The sequence below is a fragment of the Rutilus rutilus genome (assembly GCF_951802725.1).
Source record: "Rutilus rutilus genome assembly, chromosome: 4".
NCBI lineage: Eukaryota > Metazoa > Chordata > Actinopteri > Cypriniformes > Leuciscidae > Rutilus > Rutilus rutilus.
In genome coordinates this window covers 13,322,410-13,341,624 of record NC_140212.1, presented here as the reverse complement: position 1 = coordinate 13,341,624, position 19,215 = coordinate 13,322,410, and the positions used below count along the sequence as shown (strand labels likewise).

The window sequence follows — 19,215 nt, the reverse complement described above, 5'->3', positions numbered from 1 at the left end:
AACCTTGTATTTTCCATTTATAATGACACTTCAGTGCACACATGCATTTAAAGTAGTGTTGTTCCAAAACCAAATGACTTCATGAAATCATGCAGTAAGGCTAAGACTTCAGTAAGGACTCATTATTCTTTAAAAATATTAGTATAAAATTCCATTGTTTTGTATTTTTGGACCAAAAAGAGCACCTGGGACAAGCTGCTAAACCTTTCTCATCATGTTCCAGGGAAGAAAGAAAGGCATACAGGCTTGGAATGAGATGTGGGTGAGTAAATTATGTCATTTTTGATTGAACTGGCCTATAACATTCTAAAGGATCTTGTAGGGAATATGCGTGCATGCTGAAGGGGGAGTGAGAGCACATAAGAATGAGGAAGAGGAGTGCTGGGACTGTGTATCGTGATGATATATGAGAGGGTTTGTTGGAGAATATCTCTTAGAGTTTAGAAGCTGCAGGGCTGAAGCTGAGCTCCACTCGCTCACACTTACTTCCTGCTCTGCTGTCCTATGAACACACCTTACACACATTCATCATTATAACATGCCCTACTTACTTTAGACATCATTAATTCATTCATGCCTCTCTTCCAAACGCACGCACACACATACACACGTAGGATCCCAGGAAGGAAGAGAAGCACACCTCCTCTTACTTAAATTTCCAGAGACAAAGGAGTTCTCTGGCACTCTCGAGGAGAGAACGTGAACTAGAATTGGTGTGAACAACCCGCTTTTGGACTCGGATCAGGTGTGACTGAGTGACAAAGTGTCGGTGTGCTCACCAGCGCAGGTGATGGAGTCGGCTGCCAGCTCACTGTGTGAGTGTGAAGCCACTGAAGGCTCTGGAACCGAGTCAAACTCATCAGCATAATAGATCAGATTAAAGCTGCAAACGCTTGACAGCGCCAAGCCAGCGGGCACTCGCCGTCTAAACGCTCCTGTAAATCTCGGCTTAAACAATGTAACATGGAAAGCATCCAGAAACTGTTGTTGTTCCTTCGGAGCATCGGACGTCAAAATGTTTGTTGTCTCCATCTACAGTGGCCTCAAAACATATTTGGACACTTAAGACACGTTAAACAAAATGTGTATGTCAGTGCGTAATATAATAAAGTCAAAGCAATATAGTTCAAACATGATTTCTAAGAATTCAAATGTAACAGTAATGTACAGTAATGTTCAGTAATGTTCAAAATGGCAACAAAAGTATCTGGACACTTACTGGTTTTAAAGTGTTAGTGGAACGTTCATTAATATAATGATCTACACTTATGATTACTCCGTTAGGAAATCTGTGTGAACTTGAGGGAAACAATGGAAACCATTTCCATCTTTAAAAAAATAAGGTGGGGTTAAAATAAAGTCAGTCAAATTGCATCATGTAAATATATTATGAGATAGCTATGTGAAAAGACAATTGCAAGATATAAAGTCATCTCATTTGGAGATATAAAGTTGTAATTCTTAAATATAAAGTCACAGTAATGATAAATAACGCTTGGTTTCGATAGTTCACTTTAGACATTCTGCTAACTAAAAGTAACTTTGCAACTACATGTCAACTAGCAGTCATGAAAGTATTAGTAGACTATCTGCTTAATACCTGCTAACACTTTATTTTGATGGACCCTCAACAGACTTTGCAAATACATGTCAACTTATTCTACTAACCTGAACCTAACAATCTACTAATACTCTGAGAGTTAGTTGCAGATTTACTTTGTAGAATGTCTAAAGTAGACTCGAAATAAAGTGTAATCTAAATAAATTCACAATAATACTATTGTGAGATATAAAGCCAGAATTGGGAAATATAATGTTATAAAGAGAAATAATGTCACAATTATATTTTTATTTGCTTCCATAGACTAGAGAACTGCCATGATACCAGTTTGTAAGACAAACAAACAAACAAACAAATGTTTAAATGTTTAAGCATCCATTGGCTTGCAGATCTCACTTGGTTTTTATATTTTGCTATTTAATGCAATGACATTCAGGCAATTTTAAATGTCCAAATATTTTTTGGAGTCTCTGTAATGCAGATATTGTATGTCTATGTTGCTTGTCTCTTGCTCAGTGGCTGTGCCAAGCCTTCTAGAGGAACTATATTTTATGTCTGTTAAGGTGCAACGATGATAAGCCTCAAATTGATGCCCCTTTGTTCTCATCCTTTCCAGTCGATGACCTCTGTTCTACTTTAAAGAGTTTGGGTAAATCTGAAATGGATCCTTCATTGGCTGTGCTCCGAAACTTTGGTCTCTGTAGGGTGGGGGGCTGGATTTTTGTGCCCTCACTGAGTCCAGGCTAGTTTGGCTTCATCTACCTCAGTGCTGCAGCTGTCTACTGACTGACCTGGTATCCTGCCCAAACAACCTCTCTGTTTCTGCCTTCCACTTTCTCTACTGTGTCTCTCAAAGAGTCAAATACATATCCCTTTCTCAAGCTTTTCAAGCTCATTTATTCATTGGGATGCTTTTGTCTAAAAGTGAAAATAATAAAAGCAGAAGCAATTCATTCAAAGGACAACACAATATAGCTAGTTCTACCATACCACATTTCCCTAATTTGTGAGTAGTACATCTCTAGAGCAGAAGTGCACGTGCAGAAAAGTGCTCCCAGAAGAGGTTTTTAAAGGGATAGTTCACCCTAAAATGAAAATGAAGTCATCATTTACTCACCCTGGTGTTGTTCTAATGCAGTTTTCCATTCTTTCTTTTTCAAACCACAATAGGAGAAAAAAAAAAAAATCCAAATAACGGCAGTGAATAGTGACAAGCATCAGGCTTTTTAAAAAGCTATTTATCCGTGCACCGAGTTAAATATATTCTCCGGACCGGAACTCCAGTTGTCAGATGACGGTCAGAATGACAGTTGACAGATGTGAACGTGTTAACCTCCTGTTGCGACGGACACAACAGATATATGGATTGTATTTCATGTCTCGTTTTTATTAATAACTAGTGCAAAATGCCCGTGCAAAATCAGTTTTTGTGTGTGTTTTTAGTAATTGTTGGTTTGGTGTGTCTGAGTAGCCTGACTACGTCAGACTTCGTACTTCCGCTCAATTTCATTTCGCTTCTGTACTCAGTCTGAGACCGCGTCATAGCTTTCCGTTTTCCTCCGGCCTGAAAACAGCCGGCCAATCAACGAACAGAGGGCGGGCTGAGAGCCGTGACGTAGACGCTGATTGTACCATGGATGCGTAGATTTACTTCACATAATCTGCAAAAGTCGTTCACAGCCATGTTCACTCCGGTATTTCGCTCGATGGTTTTGTTTTCGCATCATACATGTGTTTATAGTGGAAGTTAGATGCGGCTGAGCATGCGCATAACACACGACATAACCAAACGTTATGTGATTGGCTTACGGGTAACCAATGATTTTAAGCTTCAGACTAGCGCCCCCAGGCGGTAAAGAAAACGTTTTTCTATTACGGAACTCCAGACTCTCTCTACGAAGCAAAGTGAAGTAGCAGAGTCTGGTATTACCAGGCTAGTGTTTGAGTGCTCATTGTTACAATTACACAGCAAAAGTTCAATGACATTTTTATTTGTGCATGGTAGAAAGCACACAGTGAACTCCGAGAAAACGCTACGCTTGAGCAAACAGTTTGTGAATAGGCAACTACAAATGATGCCCGTGAAAGAGACTGCGAACGCATTGAATAGGATATGTTTAGTTGGTGAATAGCATAGGGCTACTATTACACAGCAGCGATAACGTTAAGCGCACCAGAATGAAATATAATATTCAGAAGTAAACAGCATAGCTGACATATAGATTGTTTACATCCGCAAATGAATAAGCGCGTTGATTCAGGGAGCAGTGCAAAGTGCCCGTGCAAAATCAGTTTTTGTGAGCTGATCGTCGTCAAAAAAGTTTAGGAGATATTTCTTAGCGATGGCTGATTTCAACAGTTTCAATATGATAAAAAATAACTTTTATATTGATTCAATGGATTAATTGCATTTTGAAAAAAAAAAAGTGTCATGAATTTATTGCATTTTTGGGAAAAAATTATCCGTTTTTATAATAAATCTTTGAAAATCAAAATCTGGATTAGAATTTTTTATGTTATTATAACCTAATGATGCTATGTGAAAGTTTGAAACAGAAAATAGTGGTTTTCCTCTTGCCACTTTCTTGGTAAAGAAAACACATTTTTACTCAAATTAATCAAAATGGATTTATCACATTTTGGAACCAAACTATAATATTCAGAAGTAAACAGTGTAGCTGACTGAGTGTTTATGTCAGAATGTTTATTTTTAAACCACAACCTTCTTGGGGCTTCTTTGACCGATACAACCCTCTAATGTCAGAATGTTTATTTTTAAACCACAATCTTCTAAAAATTATATATTTAACAATATCATTTGCATTTCTCATCCAAACAACGTCAAACTTGGCACTGCACTTACTCGTGCCCATAGCGAGGCACCTGTCGAGTTTGAAATCAATCGGACTAACGGTTCGAGAGATATGCGAATAACAGACAGACATACAGACACACAGACAGACAGACGTTTCTGTAATTTATAGATAGACTAGTGCAAAATGCCCGTGCAAAATAAGTTTAAGTGTGTTTTTAGTAATTGTTGGTTTGGTGTGTTTGAGTGCTCATTGTTACAATTGCACAGCAAAAGTTCAGTGACATTTTTATTTGTGCATGGTAGAAAGCACACAGTGAACTCTGAGAAAACGCTATGCTTGAGCAAACAGTTTGTGCATAGGCAACTACAAATGATGCCCATGAAAGAGACTGTGAACGCATTGAAAAGGATATGTTTAGTTGGTGAATAGCATTTACACAGTAGCGATAACGTTAAGCGCACCAGAATGAAATATAATATTCAGAAGTAAACAGCATAGCTGACATATAGATTCAGTTAACATCCACAAATGAATAAGCGCATCGATTCAGGGAGCAGTGCAAAGTGCCCGTGCAAAATCAGTTTTTGTGAGCTGATCGTCGTCAAAAAAGTTCAGAAGATATTTCTTAGTGATGGCTGATTTCAACAGTTTCAATATGATAAAAAACGTTTATATTGATTCAATGGATTAATTGCATTTTGAAAAAAAAAAAGTGTCATGAATTTATTGCATTTTTGGGAAAAAATTATCCGTTTTTATAATAAATCTTTGAAAATCAATATCTGGATTAGAATTTTTTATGATATTATAACCTAAAGATGCTATGTGAAAGTTTGAAACAGAAAATAGTGGTTTTCATCTAGCCACTTTCTTGGTAAAGAAAACACTACTCAAATTAATCAAAATGGATTTATCACGTTTTGGAACCAAACTATAATATTCAGAAGTAAACAGTGTAGCTGACTGAGTGTTTATTTTTAAACCACAACCTTCTTGGGGCTTCTTTGACCGATACAACCCTCTAATGTCAGAATGTTTATTTTTAAACCACAACCTTCTAAAAATGATATATTTAACGATATATTTTGCATTTCTCATCCAAACAACGTCAAACTTGGCACTGTACTTACTCGTGGCCGTAGTAAGACACCTGTCGAGTTTGAAATCAATCGGACTAACGGTTCGAGAGATATGCGAATAACAGACAGACACACAGACATACAGACACACAGACAGACAGGCGTTTCTGTAATTTATAGATAGACTAGTGCAAAATGCCCGTGCAAAATCAGTTTTTGTGTGTGTTTTTAGTAATTGTTGGTTTGGTGCCCGTGAAAGAGACTGTGAACGCATTGAATAGGATATGTTTAGTTGGTGAATAGCATAGGCTACTATTACACAGTAGCGATAACGTTAAGCGCACCTGAATGAAATATAATATTCAGAAGTAAACAGCATAGCTGACTTACAGATTCAGTTAACATCCACAAATGAATAAGCGCGTCGATTCAGGGAGCAGTGCAAAGTGCCCGTGCAAAATCAGTTTTTGTGTGTGTTTTTAGTAATTGTTGGTTTGGTGTGTTTGAGTGCTCATTGTTACAATACAGATTTCAGGGAGCAGGCTACACAGTGAACTCCGAAAAAATGCTACGCTTGAGCAAACAGTTTGTGAATAGGCTACTACAAATGATGGCTGTGAATAAAATATAATATTCAGAAGTAAACAGTGTAGCTGACAGAGTGTTTATGTCAGAATGTTTATTTTTAAACCACAACCTTCTTGGGGCTTCTTTGACCGATACAACCCTCTAATGTCAGAATGTTTATTTTTAAACCACAACCTTCTAAGTGCTTCTTTTACCGATATATTTACCGATATCTTTTGCATTTCTCATCCAAACAACGTCAAACTTGGCACTGCACTTACTCGTGCCCGTAGCGAGACACCTGTCGAGTTTGAAATCCATCGGACTAACGGTTCGAGAGATATGCGAATAACAGACACACACACACACACACACACACACACAGACAGTAGACTAAAAAAGTAGAAAGCACACAGTGAACTCCGAGAAAATGCTATGCTTGAGCAAACAGTTTGGGAATAGGCTACTACAAATGATGGCCGTGAAAGAGAACGCATTGAATAGGATATGTTTAGTTGGTGAATAGCATAGGCTACTATTACACAGTAGCGATAACGTTAAGCGCACCTGAATGAAATATAATATTCAGAAGTAAACAGCATAGCTGACTTACAAATTCAGTTAACATCCACAAATGAATAAGCGTGTCGATTCAGGGAGCAGTGCAAAGTGCCCGTGCAAAATCAGTTTTTGTGAGCTGATCGCCGTCAAAAAAGTTCAGAAGATATTTCTTAGTGATGGCTGATTCCAACAGTTTCAATATGATAAAAAATAACTTTTATATTGATTCAATGGATTAATTGCATTTTGAAAAAAAAAAGTGTCATGAATTTATTGCATTTTTTGGGGGAAATTATTGCATTTTTGGGGAAAAAAAGATTAGAATTTTTTATGTTATTATAACCTAAAGATGCTATGTGAAAGTTTGAAACAGAAAATAGTGGTTTTCCTCTTGCCACTTTCTTGGTAAAGAAAACACATTTTTACTCAAATCTATCTATAAATTACAGAAACGTCTGTCTAATCAAAATGGATTTATCACGTTTTGGAACCAAAATATAATATTCAGAAGTAAACAGTGTAGCTGACTGAGTGTTTATGTCAGAATGTTTATTTTTAAACCACAACCTTCTTGGGCTTCTTTGACCGATACAACCCTCTAATGTCAGAATGTTTATTTTTAAACCAAAACCTTCTTTTACCAATATATTTACCGATATCTTTTGCATTTCTCATCCAAACAACATCAAACTTGGCACTGCACTTACTCGTGCCCGTGGCAAGACACCTGTCGAATTTGAAATCCATCGGACTAACGGTTCGAGAGATATGCGGTTAACAGACACACAGACACACAGACAGACAGACGTTTCTGTAATTTATAGATAGATGTTTTCTAGTAATTCCGTAAACAATTCTTTTAGAACTTTAGAGAAAATTCAATTAAATTCAATTTCCATATCATTTTAAACAATTCTTGCTAAAGGTGTTTACACAGACATTTTAATGACTTTTTACAGTCTTTTTTTAGAGGTGGCACAAATTTTCTATATATAACTTTACTTAGATTAAATAACAATATTAACTGATTAATATATAGTAATTTTTTATTTTCTTCATTTATTTCTATAAAATACAACTGAAAAAACGGTGTATCTTTAAACATTGTTATATGAACCAGTGTTATTTTAGAACTATTTATATACTATAGTATTTATTATTTAGCTTTTATATTTATATTTTCACTTTCAGTCATTTTTATTAGTTTTTAAAATATTTTTATTTCGCTTTAATGTATTTTTTATTTGAGTTTACTTTTTTGTTTTTCATCAGATATATTTAATTTACTTCAGTTAACAGAGACCATTTTTAATAGATTTAGCTTTAGTTAACAGTTAGTCTCAGCTGTTTGATTCACTAAATTGAGCAACTTAAAAGAGTCATTCGTTTGGGAATCGCACTGTAGATTCAGTAGCGCTGTTACTGGGATGCTGAATAGAAAACATCTCAAGCTTATTTTAGTACAGCGTGTCGTCCACATTAAGGGAGAAATGCACGTGCAAGAACCATTAACAGAACAAACATTGTTTCCGGTATTTCTTTCTTTCTTTTTCTTTTGTAAAGGAACTGGTTCTTGATTCCCAACACTTTAAGTGATTGAAGATGTGCTTTGTGAAATTGGCTAGAGACAGCTAAACCTTTAAAATCGTCTTTCTCACTTTCTCTTTATTTACCCCACAGCATCTGATGTAGCACACAGTCAATCTAGTCCTTAATATTCTCCTTTCTTTCCCTTAAAGGCACATTTTCAGCCTTCTCTCTTCCTTCACTGACCCTCCAGTGCCCTAAGAGGTTGTGTTACTCTGCCTTACCCATTGGTGCTTGGCCTGAGGACAGTCATCATCACTTTGACCCCTGATTTCATGCCCAGGGGGCAGATCAGACAGTTTCCGTGGCCTCTCACCTCGCTCGCTCTGGCCCCGTGGTAAACGGCACTCTGCCAGCCTTGCCAGCACATCTTGATTTGGAGCGCCTTAAGAGAATGTTTTAATTGTCACTTCTCATTTAGGGGGAGAGTGACATCGCAGGGCGGACAGGCGGGAAAAAGGCGGGCCGCAGTAATCAGAGGCGATGAAGACGGCTTACACGCTGCAGTAATCGCACACACACTTACGCTCATACGCGCATATACACACAGAGTCCCCAGGAAGCTGTTTGCGATGAGCTGTTCCTGCTTTTGGCTCCAAGCACCGGGAGGTTCTCCGCTCTGCTAGGCCATGATCTGATTTGACAAGCGCGCTGCTGTCATCTCAAGTTTGTCCGATTTGAAATTCTAATTAATGAACTTGCAGCCACTTTTGCATTGTGTCCTTTTGCATCTGTTTTCCCCATCTTCATTTGCCCAAGTTGCTGTTTATTTCCTTTGCAGGATTCGTCTTCTATTTGTCTTTTCCTCATCCTTCCAAGTCTCCTTTGTTCTCTCGACTAATTGACTCCTGAGCCCCAGCGTGTTTGAGCATGTGACCTTTCCCGCCACATTACTGATGTTATCTGGAACAGCAGAAGGAGGGTCAGGCTCTTGTAATTAAACCTTGCATACGCTAACGCATAATGACTTGAGATCGCTATAGTTGATGGCCTTGAGTCAGCACTGAAGATTTGATCATTTAATAATAGTTCCCTCACTTTCTCAACACTTTGCATGGATATCCATGCTTTGGGTGTGCGATTAGATGATAACTTGGACATTTACTCACCCTCATCCTGTTCCAAACCCATATGACCTTCTTTCTTCAATGGAAAACAAATGAGATATTTTTGAAGAATCTTCACACAGGTTTCCATACCAAAAGATTTTGCATACGGTCAAAAATTGCCCACCCACAGTAGTCTCACACATTCACAGGAAATAGCTCACTTGCACGTTGAAAAATAAGATGAATATTCCAAGTCTTTTGAAGACTTTATAACCTTTATCTTACTATTTACAGAAAATCTTCCCCTCCAGTGAGCTGTTACTGTGAGAAGCACTGTGAACGGATCATTGAATCGAGTTGTTCAGTTCCGTTTGTGAACCAGATCAACCTGTTTATAGCTGAAATGATTCATTCACTCATCTGGTTTTCAACTTCAACTTACTGACTTTTGAACTTGACAGACGTGTTCACTATAAAATCCTCACATTTTGTGTTCCACAGAAAAAAAATAACAGCATATGGGTTTGGAAAGCTCATGAGGGTAAGTAAATAACAGAATTAAATTTTTAGGCTGAACTATTCCTCTAGCCCAGCAACTGAGGGTGATATATTCCCATCTCCACCAGCAGGTGGCGGTAGTGCTCTTAGTGGCGCTCTTCAGGTCACTTGTGCTCCATCTGTCACAGTACGCCTCATTCTTCATATTTCCATCTCTGAGCTTTTTGGGTCTGTGCCAGTCAGAGTGAAAATGGATGTAGAACTAATCTATTTCCACGGACATCTTAATCCCCTAATACAGTGATGGAATCATTAAATCGCAAATCATCATCATCTCCTGCCTCTCCCCTCCACTGTTGCGTTAAATGTTTAAATAACAGGGTTTGATGAAGAGCGGCTTTGGACCCTTGACGCGTTTTTGTGCCTCGTTGTTGTGACATTAGATCTGCGTTTATCCGCTCTTCTCTCACATTATCTGCCTTTGCTGAAGTTTTATCCCATTTTTTTCCACATTCAAAGGCTTAACACGGCCTTGTGGTAATGTAGGAAAAGAATTACGTCTCACTCATTTTCCATAAACTAATGACAGGGACAGCAACTTAACGTCTCCTGTCACATTTAAGGATTTTTTTCCACCCTTTTTACTATTTTCCTCTGTCCATGCACAAATTACCTTAAATATTCTTTGGATTGCAGATCAGAAATTGGTCTGAAAGCGTCCGTCAGTGCTGCTTGGTTACTTGGAAGTGTTTACAAATATAAAAATTCACCATCGCAACTTGTTCCTTGGGTTTTCTAAACCACTCAAGCCACCCATAATTACCTTTACGTCATTAGAAAAGTCTTTTCTCTTAAGTGTACTGTATAGTGATTTTCCAATACCCTCCCGACGCATACTTGCAGCTGGAAAATAGTGTCTTGAAACAGTAGGGTTCCTTATGGGGCGTAGAGACCTCATTCTGTGACCCGCATGACTCTTTAATATCAGGCCCGCTGCTCCGATTGCTAACAGATGACTTGCGGTTGCAGCTCTGCATCCCTGGCACTTCCTGAGAGTGTAGCGGTTTCACTGTCTTCCCAATCACCTCCATCAACAGAGGCCTTGTCTGAGCACATGGAGGCCCGATACGGTTCAGGACAGAAACAGAGGGGGTGCTGCCTGGGATCTGGCTAAACGTATGAGAGAGACGTCTCACTGGTGAGTAAAGCCTCTTCAGGGCTTTGATGCGGCCAATTTTGCTGCAGGTGGGTGTGTAAGTGGTGTGTGTGGCGGCCTCTCTTTTTTCGTGTGACTCAGATTGGCCATCGCTGTGCCAGCTCAGCCATCCAGCAGACCATCGCTATGTCAGTCAAGGAGCCATGGGGCATTTCAACCAGCGGGCATTATCACGCGCCAGGACATGCCAGCGCAGAAGGAAGATCCCATTCTCTTGCTGTGCATAAGAGTTAATGGCCATATACTGCACGCTCGTGCTAAATGCTAATGCTAAACACTAGAGCTGCACCATGACAATATTCCCACTCTAAGACTGGATTTGAAAAAGTGCACAAGAGTTGGACAAATGCTTATTGTCTCTGGTGGTCAACCATTCATACGCATTTGTTTTTAATGGAAATGAAAGAATAAGAAGCTCAGTTTTATATTAAAGTGATAAATTGCCTAGCCATTCACAGAGGGCACAGTCCTCTGATTTTCAATGCAGTTCACCTGATATCAAACTGACTTACAGCATTATAGCTCTGCAACCAGGGTCCAATGCACCAATGCACTTTAATAACTGGTTTTGGTGAGTCAAGTCAAGTCACCATTATTTATATAGCGCTTTATACAATACAGATTGTTTTAAAGCAGCTTTACAGTATTAACAGGAAAATGTCCCCAACTAAGCAAGCCAGTGGCAAGGAACCCAAACTCCATCAGGTGAAAAAAACAAAAAAAACCTTGGGATAAACCAGGCTCAGTCGAGGGGCCAGTTCTCCTCTGGCCAACGAAAGAACACGGTGTGATTATGATTTAGACTGCATCACAAGTTAGAATTCAGATCAGGATTGGTTGCATTCAAATTGGATTCATCACGCCGGTACGGAGCTGAAGCTGGCCATAGGGTCTGTGCGGAGGAAATAAATATTTTGCCCAAGTGCATGCTAACTTTATAAGGAACTGCATATTGATTTTTAATTAATCATCGTCATCATCATTTTATGTATATATGTATAAGATTGGATTTAGTTCTGGATTTAATTTCCCAAAGCTGTATTGCTTTCAACTGAGAACATGATTTGGTCAAGTCCACGGATGATTTGAGTCTACCATAAATCAGAGCAAAAAAGAAAAAGAAAGAGAGACTGAAAAAGTAAGCATTTCCCTACTGAAAAGAACAGCATACAGTATGCTGTGTTTTTGATGCTGGAGTACTTGTTATTGACTAGCTTAACCAACAATATTTCCCTGGGCAACTAGCTACACCAATTATGTTAAAGTGATAATTCATCCAAAAATGTACACTTATTCATTGTTGTATTGTTTCAAACCATATGATTTCATCAGTAGAACACAAAAGGAAATGTTTTCTTCACTTTTATTTCATAATTTTTTCCCCATACAATGAAAGGTAATGGTGACTAGGGCTTTCAGAACAGAATGTGCCTCAAGTCTGGTTTTCTTTTCTTCTTTTTTTTTTTGTCACTTGGCATATGGGTTTGATGCATGGAAAGGCAAAAACAGGTCGAAAACAAACTTGGTTTGTAAAAAAAAAAAAAAAAAAAAAAAAAATCTGTTCTGACTTTCGTCTTGGTGCATTATTGCCTATAAAGGTTACACACACACACACAGAGAGAGAGGCATAGATAGAGGTCTGAGATTGGAGTCCTAGGTGCTCTGTGTGTGTGTGAGGTCTCTCATCCCCACCATCAATTTTGCACAATGCCCCGAGGCAGCCTTGGGACTTTGTGTTGCCTTCCTCCTCCTCCTCTCCCTCCATCCCACTTCTTTTCTTCTTCCCTCTTCAATTTGCTCATCCACTACTCATTCTCCCTCTTGCTTTCCATTTTTCAGACTTCATCTCAAAACTTTTGCCACCATCATTGCTTTGCCAATTCTTTCTCTTAGATGAAATCACCATTAAGTCTCATGGAGGAAAATAACTATTTCCTCTCGTGGGTTTAATTGAGCAATTGCCCTCGGTGTACCTTGATGCCACGATATTTTGGCTAAAATAAAAGTGTTTAATTGCTTGAAGAATGACCCACATAACCTTGTTTCAGACAGCCTACACTCACGCAGCCTTCTCGGCTGCTTTGTCCATCAGAGGAAAAGTCTCCTATTCATCTGGGAGAGAGAGGAGAGTTGTGAAGCTGTAGAGCACATAGACGGTAAACACGGATGCAAGCAGGTCAAGGCCACTGCTAGGACAGAGGGAGGAAGAGGTGGTTTTTTTTACTTCAATCACCAGACCCTGTCTGTATGATGCTTCTAGGGTTGTTTCCCACATAGAGCTGTTGCTTTGTCTCTTATGTAAAATCCTGTGTGAACTCACTCAAGGGTATCAAGCTGTTTTTGTGACTTTTGAAGCTTTTTGCTTCCTTTTGAGCATTTTCATTCATCTTTGACTGTCTTCAATTGTATTTAGGGTTGTTCTCCCTCCCCCAAATGAAGGCCCCACCCACAAGCAATGATGTAATATATATTTGAATAAATGGCAACACAAGGAGATCTATAATATCTGGAGAAAGCTATTCAGGTTTTATAGATAAAAAAATATCTTTCTTCATTAATGGCCAATCATAAATCAGTCATTCAGACACGCACATGTTCGAAGACAAATTTTTTAATCACTTTTTTTTTCTTTTTTTTTTTACATTAGAATACATAGCTAATTTTTGCAAGCAACTTTACCAGTCAAGGCCATGTTAATTTTGAACTAATCAGTGAACACTTGACCATGATGACGTCCTGTAAACTAGAGGAAAGTGATTCCGCAGCAAAGATAAAAAAAATGCGGCATTACATAACCGAAGTGTAGACTTCGAGAAGGACTGCATTGCTTATAGCAGTGTATGAGACAGGGCCTTATTTTCGATCCACTGTACACGCTAATCAACCATTAAAATCTGCATTTAATCCACTGCTTCCTATATTGTAAATCCATGCAAATACGTTTATGCCCCATCTGTGTAAATATGTGCAATATTTGCATCGATGTGTGCAGTATAACAACAGCTCTACACATATTTAAAGGGATACTTCACCGATTAACATTAAGCTTTGTATCAGTAGAAACCCGTTTTTTTTTTCCCGAATGACCGTGCTTCCCTCCCTCATGTCCCCCTGAGACGAGAGATTTCTGTATTGTGTGTCTGGAAAAAAAAGTCGTAATTTTGCGTCATCTGAGGCTTTTTTGGCCAGAGGCTAGAGACTACAGCCAGTAGTAGGAGCTAGTTCCACATGTTTTCAACCCGCCCATAGGGGATGGGATCTCACGATAAAACGGCATCTTTTCAGTGTCGAGTCAACTAGTAGCCTAGTTGTATAATTTCTTCCGATACTGCCCTCTGTAACTGGTAGGCGTGGCTTGGGTGTGATCTCGTAGGGCAGCGAAGCAAGTGCATTCTGGGAGTTGTTGTCTTTCATCCACATGAGCCAAAAATAAATTTTCTGGCTTTTCTCAGTCTAGAAGGCACCAACTTCTAAAATAATTTCACATTTCTACTACATAAATGACCCAATTTAAATACACATTCATCTTTCCAGCGGTGAAATATCCCTTTAACCATAATACAATTGGCTCATAGTGGTTGTTCTTTTTCTCCAACTTTCTCGTTCCCTTCTTTCTCTGTCTCGCGTGCGTTCTTTCTCTGGATTGGCAGAGTGTTAATCCGAGGGTCTGGATCTGGTGCTCTAATCCCTGACGGAGTATCAGAGGGAGACTCTCTTTAAGCTTGTGAGAGGCGTCTGTGTGTTTGTGAGTGGGTGGATATGTTTTAAACCCTCCCTAGCGTTTCCTGATGTTTAAATTAAGACTGCATACCTAGCTTCCATGTCACTAAAACAACAGCCTGTCATCGTGGCTGGGTTAATGAAAAGCAGGATCGAATGAAAGAGACAGGGAAACGAAGAAAGAGAAAAGGAGCTGTTGAAGGACATAAACAAGCCATTGTGTGTCTGTGTTTTGCTAAACTGTAGCTGCCGGGTTAACGGTTTCACTCTTTCTTTCTCTCCATCCCCCTCTCCCTGTGTTAAGTTTGATTAGGTGACCACAGTTACATATTCCCCATAGGAGACGAGCTGGGTAGCCGTTTCCTGTGAAAATAGAATGGACACAAAGAGCTCTTTCAGGGCCTGGGCGGCCCGCTGCAGAAGCTCTTCCATGCCCCCAACACCAGCCCGCCTGACTCACAGAGACCCAGCCAGAGACTGACACAGGACTCAGCCCAAATACACAACATTTCCACATCCTCCCAGGCCTCTTACATTTACTGACAACAACTATTAATAAACTGAGGCAAAATGCAGCTATTGCTCATTCAGAACAGTTTAGTGGCGAAGCCCTTGAGTTTACATCAGGCATAATTTGTAACGCACCTCTGGATTAAATTCTGGCACGAATCTCGTTCAATACTGTTTCGATGTTGCAAGTACTACTGATGTGAATGAGACATCAGAAATGGTGTAATTGCAGGTTTGCACGGTTAATTTATAAGGTGTTTTTTAAATAATAATGATAAAATATAAAAATAAAATAGAACACTATTATCTAAAAATGTATAAAATGTTTATTTATTTATTTCCTTGAGAAGCTGCATAACAGATCTTCAACAGGACCTTGCATAAAATTATATAAAAAATTGTATATATATTTTAAGATCCCTCTTATTTTTTATATTTTACAATGTGGCTTTTTTTTTTAAACCTTAGCAAGAGACATTCAGCAAGATATGTACTGTATCGTAAGTCTATGAGTAGAACTGTTATCATAGAAACTTCATTGATCTGGGCCAGCCAACAACCATAAAAGCAATCACCCTGGTAACCCTGGTAGCGAGCACTACTTAAATTTCTTCAGAAACTACAAATCTTGTTATAAATACTCTATTATTATGTAGCTTCTTGAAACAGAAAAGACTGGAAGGATGAGAACACCAGAATATTGTCTTTTTTTCCCCCAGAACTTGTTTGCAATCACTTTTTGCTTGTACTTCCTGTGTAAGATGTATAAGACGTGTATGATTTCTTTTCTTACCTATATGGTTGCATCCAACTAAGCTGAGCCGGTTGCATCTTTGTGAAGAGTTCTCTTTAAACAAATGCTCATCACTATTCAGAGACCAGTTTAGAAATCTCAACATTTATGAGTGAAAACACAAGCGAATCATGCTTATTTGCTCAGTTAAGGCTTTCTTAAATGAATCACACCCATTGTATGTTAATACACCCATAACTGAATTACTGTGACAGCAGCCAGCCATATTTAGTTCCATGCACTTGGCAGTTGTCCCAATGGGAGAAGAAGGACAGTCTGCCTCATAAGAGCTCTCCCCCATTTAGACTAGAGGTATGACAAACAAACCCAATGGATGTTTACGCTAGGAAATGTCAGATGCAATACTATATATAGTCAAAGCTGAGTGACTCACGACTAATCAACAGATGTGGATGCTTTTGACTGATAAATATTCCGTTCTTTGTGTCGAATGAATCAGCCGAATGGCTTTTTTTTCGTCAGTAGAATGTGGCGGACTGGCGGTGGGGTAAAATGTCTCCCACATGAGGCCTTTGTCAGACTAACACGTCTACTTTTGTTTTTTTAGCAAAGGGCCTAATTCCTCTCATTAAGATTGCGCTCTTATCGAGAACAAACGGTCGTCAATATGGCCACACTCGAGCGTCAGATCTCCAGCGCCCAATATCAGTTGGTCTGGTGAGCCGAATCTGGGTTGGAGGAGTTTTAAAGGCACGAGGAACGTTTGAGTGGCATATAAAAGCTCTCTCTCTCTCTCTCGCCTTGATCTCTTACTGTAACACACCATCTGCACATCTGTCGCACAACGTTAACACTGCCCGCCAACACGGTCTGTTTGTCCTATTCTCTGTATCCTCTTCCATTCTTTAAAGGTTAATAGAAAAATGCTTGCCACAAAAGGTGCTGTTGTGAAGAACTGGGCCCCGCTGCAGGAATGAGAGTAAATATGTCTCCGAGCACCTCTGTGATAGCCCTCCAGGATTGCTTTGGACAGGGGTTATTGCAGAAAATTCCCAGGCATTTGTTCTCGAGTGGATCCGCCGAACAACTGCATGTTGCAGCTAATGTGGGTGTGAAAGCTGCAATCTGCCAACAAAAACCCTGGCGTTCGAGAACACACTTTAGTGGTCAAAGGGTCTTGTCGCTGAGGAATGTTACATTATTAAGGGGGAAAATATGTTGAATATAGAAATGTCTTTGAAAGGAATGATCAAAGTTTTCTTATAGCATAGACACACAAAAAAACAATCTAAAAGTGTCAACAGTTGACCTAGACAGCGGAGCACTAAAATATTGTATGTACGTATATATAAAATCTTAAAGAGAAAAATGTCTATCTGGATTCATCTACATGCTTTCATGTTTGTGTTTTTGTGTACCTCTCTCTGTTTGTCACTCTAGGAGACCATGTTGGATTTGACAGGACTGTATTCAGCTCTATATTAAGGCTGTGGGACTGGGCCACTTTGGTGGTAAACACACGGTCTCAAGGGACCAACATTACCATGAGATTCTACCTGGAACAATGTGATCGGCCACGGGGCTGCCTGGCTGCCTCCCCACCCCCGTCCAACCCTAGGTATCAGCCGCAGGAAGTCCCACACAGCCACTTCCTGTTGAGCGTACGAACAATAGCCATTGTCGCTGGCTGATATGGTGTGACCTCAGCTCCGTCTGCCATGCCTGGCTAACCATAAATCGTGCACCTTTAAACAGCTTGAACAGTGAAAGATTGACGAGACCGCGGCGCCGAGGAGCACAAACAAAAACAGAGCGCGACAAAAAACCCCAGCTCGCTCAGAACGTGTCCAGGTCATAAACAGGGGTTGTTTATCCGGGGGTTTTCACTTTATCACATAGGGTGGAAGTTATCAGATGTCTACAGAATCATACTATGTTTCAATTGTTCCATTGTCATGTTCAAGTCTGTTTCAAAGATTGGGTTTGGCGGATTGTACACTAGACTTGTTGGCGGATTGTTGATAGACTGGATTGGGCCTGAAAGATTTTGAACTAACACAACCTACAGCCACCGCTGTGTTATCTTGCTATGTACGGGACGGTATAGGTGGTACGGTCCAGTAAATTATACACATAAGGGCTATCATTAGGGTCCTTGGGGTCAAGGCGAGATCACATATACACCTTTTCCACCGTCACATTTCCTTTGTCCGTTCTCGAACCGTTCCGCGCATTTCCAATGCAGAAAAGGGGGCTCCGGGCTGGAAAGATCGATTCAACTCCAGCCCTAAAACTTGCTGGTTTCGAACGGACCTGGGGAGCGGGGGCGGAGAAATACTGGCATAATGTTGTACTACATTGCTCTTTACATCTAAATATATAAAACTATGCATGCGAGATAGACCCAGTGTGTGAGAGAGCAAGTGAATCAACGGTTTCAGTTTATCTCTGAAAAGGACAGACGAGAGTAAGGCGGTTAATGCAAGCAGCCGGTTCACTAAAATCACTCCCGGTACTGTGAACAGCAAAACAGAAGTGCCGCACTGCCTGCACAAACACATATTTTTTAAAACTGGTTATAGTCAGGTAAACAACACATAGTAGCGTTACGTCGCCGTCCGTTCCTCAAGCCTGTGGAAACACGAGGTCGGTTTGCAAAATGCTCCAGTTTGCCTGGCCGAGAACAGGCTCTGGCTCCAGAACGCAAACCATTCTGATGAGAAAAGGGATAGTAGAACATTCAGTGGGTTCACAAAGTCATGAGATCACATTGAAAATCTATTTAAAAATGTATTCTAAACCTGGATATAAGCAAACCGTTTTAGGATTTTGATCAATCGAAAAGAAACACTGATATTTTCTTTTCATGTGATATTTACTTTATTCATTTTTTTTCTTTATTAGCCTGATTGTATAGCAGCCTAGAGCTTTGCAAAGGCCCAATAATAATATTAATTTGAATAAATGTAACAAATAAAATTACTTAATTTAAAACAAGCATTTTCACTAGCACTCTCAGATGTTTCGGACTTAATAATATATTAAATTAAAATAACTATAAAATAAAAAAAAACATTTTACAAGCATTCACAGACTTTTGGGAATTATTATTATTTGTAATGAATCATAAAATAAGCATTTTCAGACTTAAGCTCTCTGTTCTGTACGTTTACAACAGGACTGAATGCTGAAGAAGAGTGCGTTTCTCCTTCGCAAACTGTGCCCCCCCCCCAGCCCCCTTTTCTGTACATGGCAGCTGCTGCCTTGATGCTTATGGGGATTAGACAGAACTCTCAC

At 39.4% G+C, this 19,215-nt stretch overlaps 1 protein-coding gene across 1 annotated transcript in view; it reads right to left on the bottom strand.

Annotated features, from left to right (window-relative positions):
- Positions 1–9,302, bottom strand: part of dnai7 (dynein axonemal intermediate chain 7) — a gene marked incomplete at its 5' end in the record, with an annotated part of 23,072 nt that extends 13,770 nt beyond the window's left edge. Inside the window, 2 exons of the mRNA XM_084406898.1 lie at positions 8,396–8,556; positions 9,281–9,302. Of these exons, the coding sequence (XP_084263024.1) occupies positions 8,396–8,556; positions 9,281–9,302 (183 nt within the window). The remainder of the gene's footprint in view (positions 1–8,395; positions 8,557–9,280) is intronic.
- Between the last annotated feature and the right edge of the window lie 9,913 nt (positions 9,303–19,215).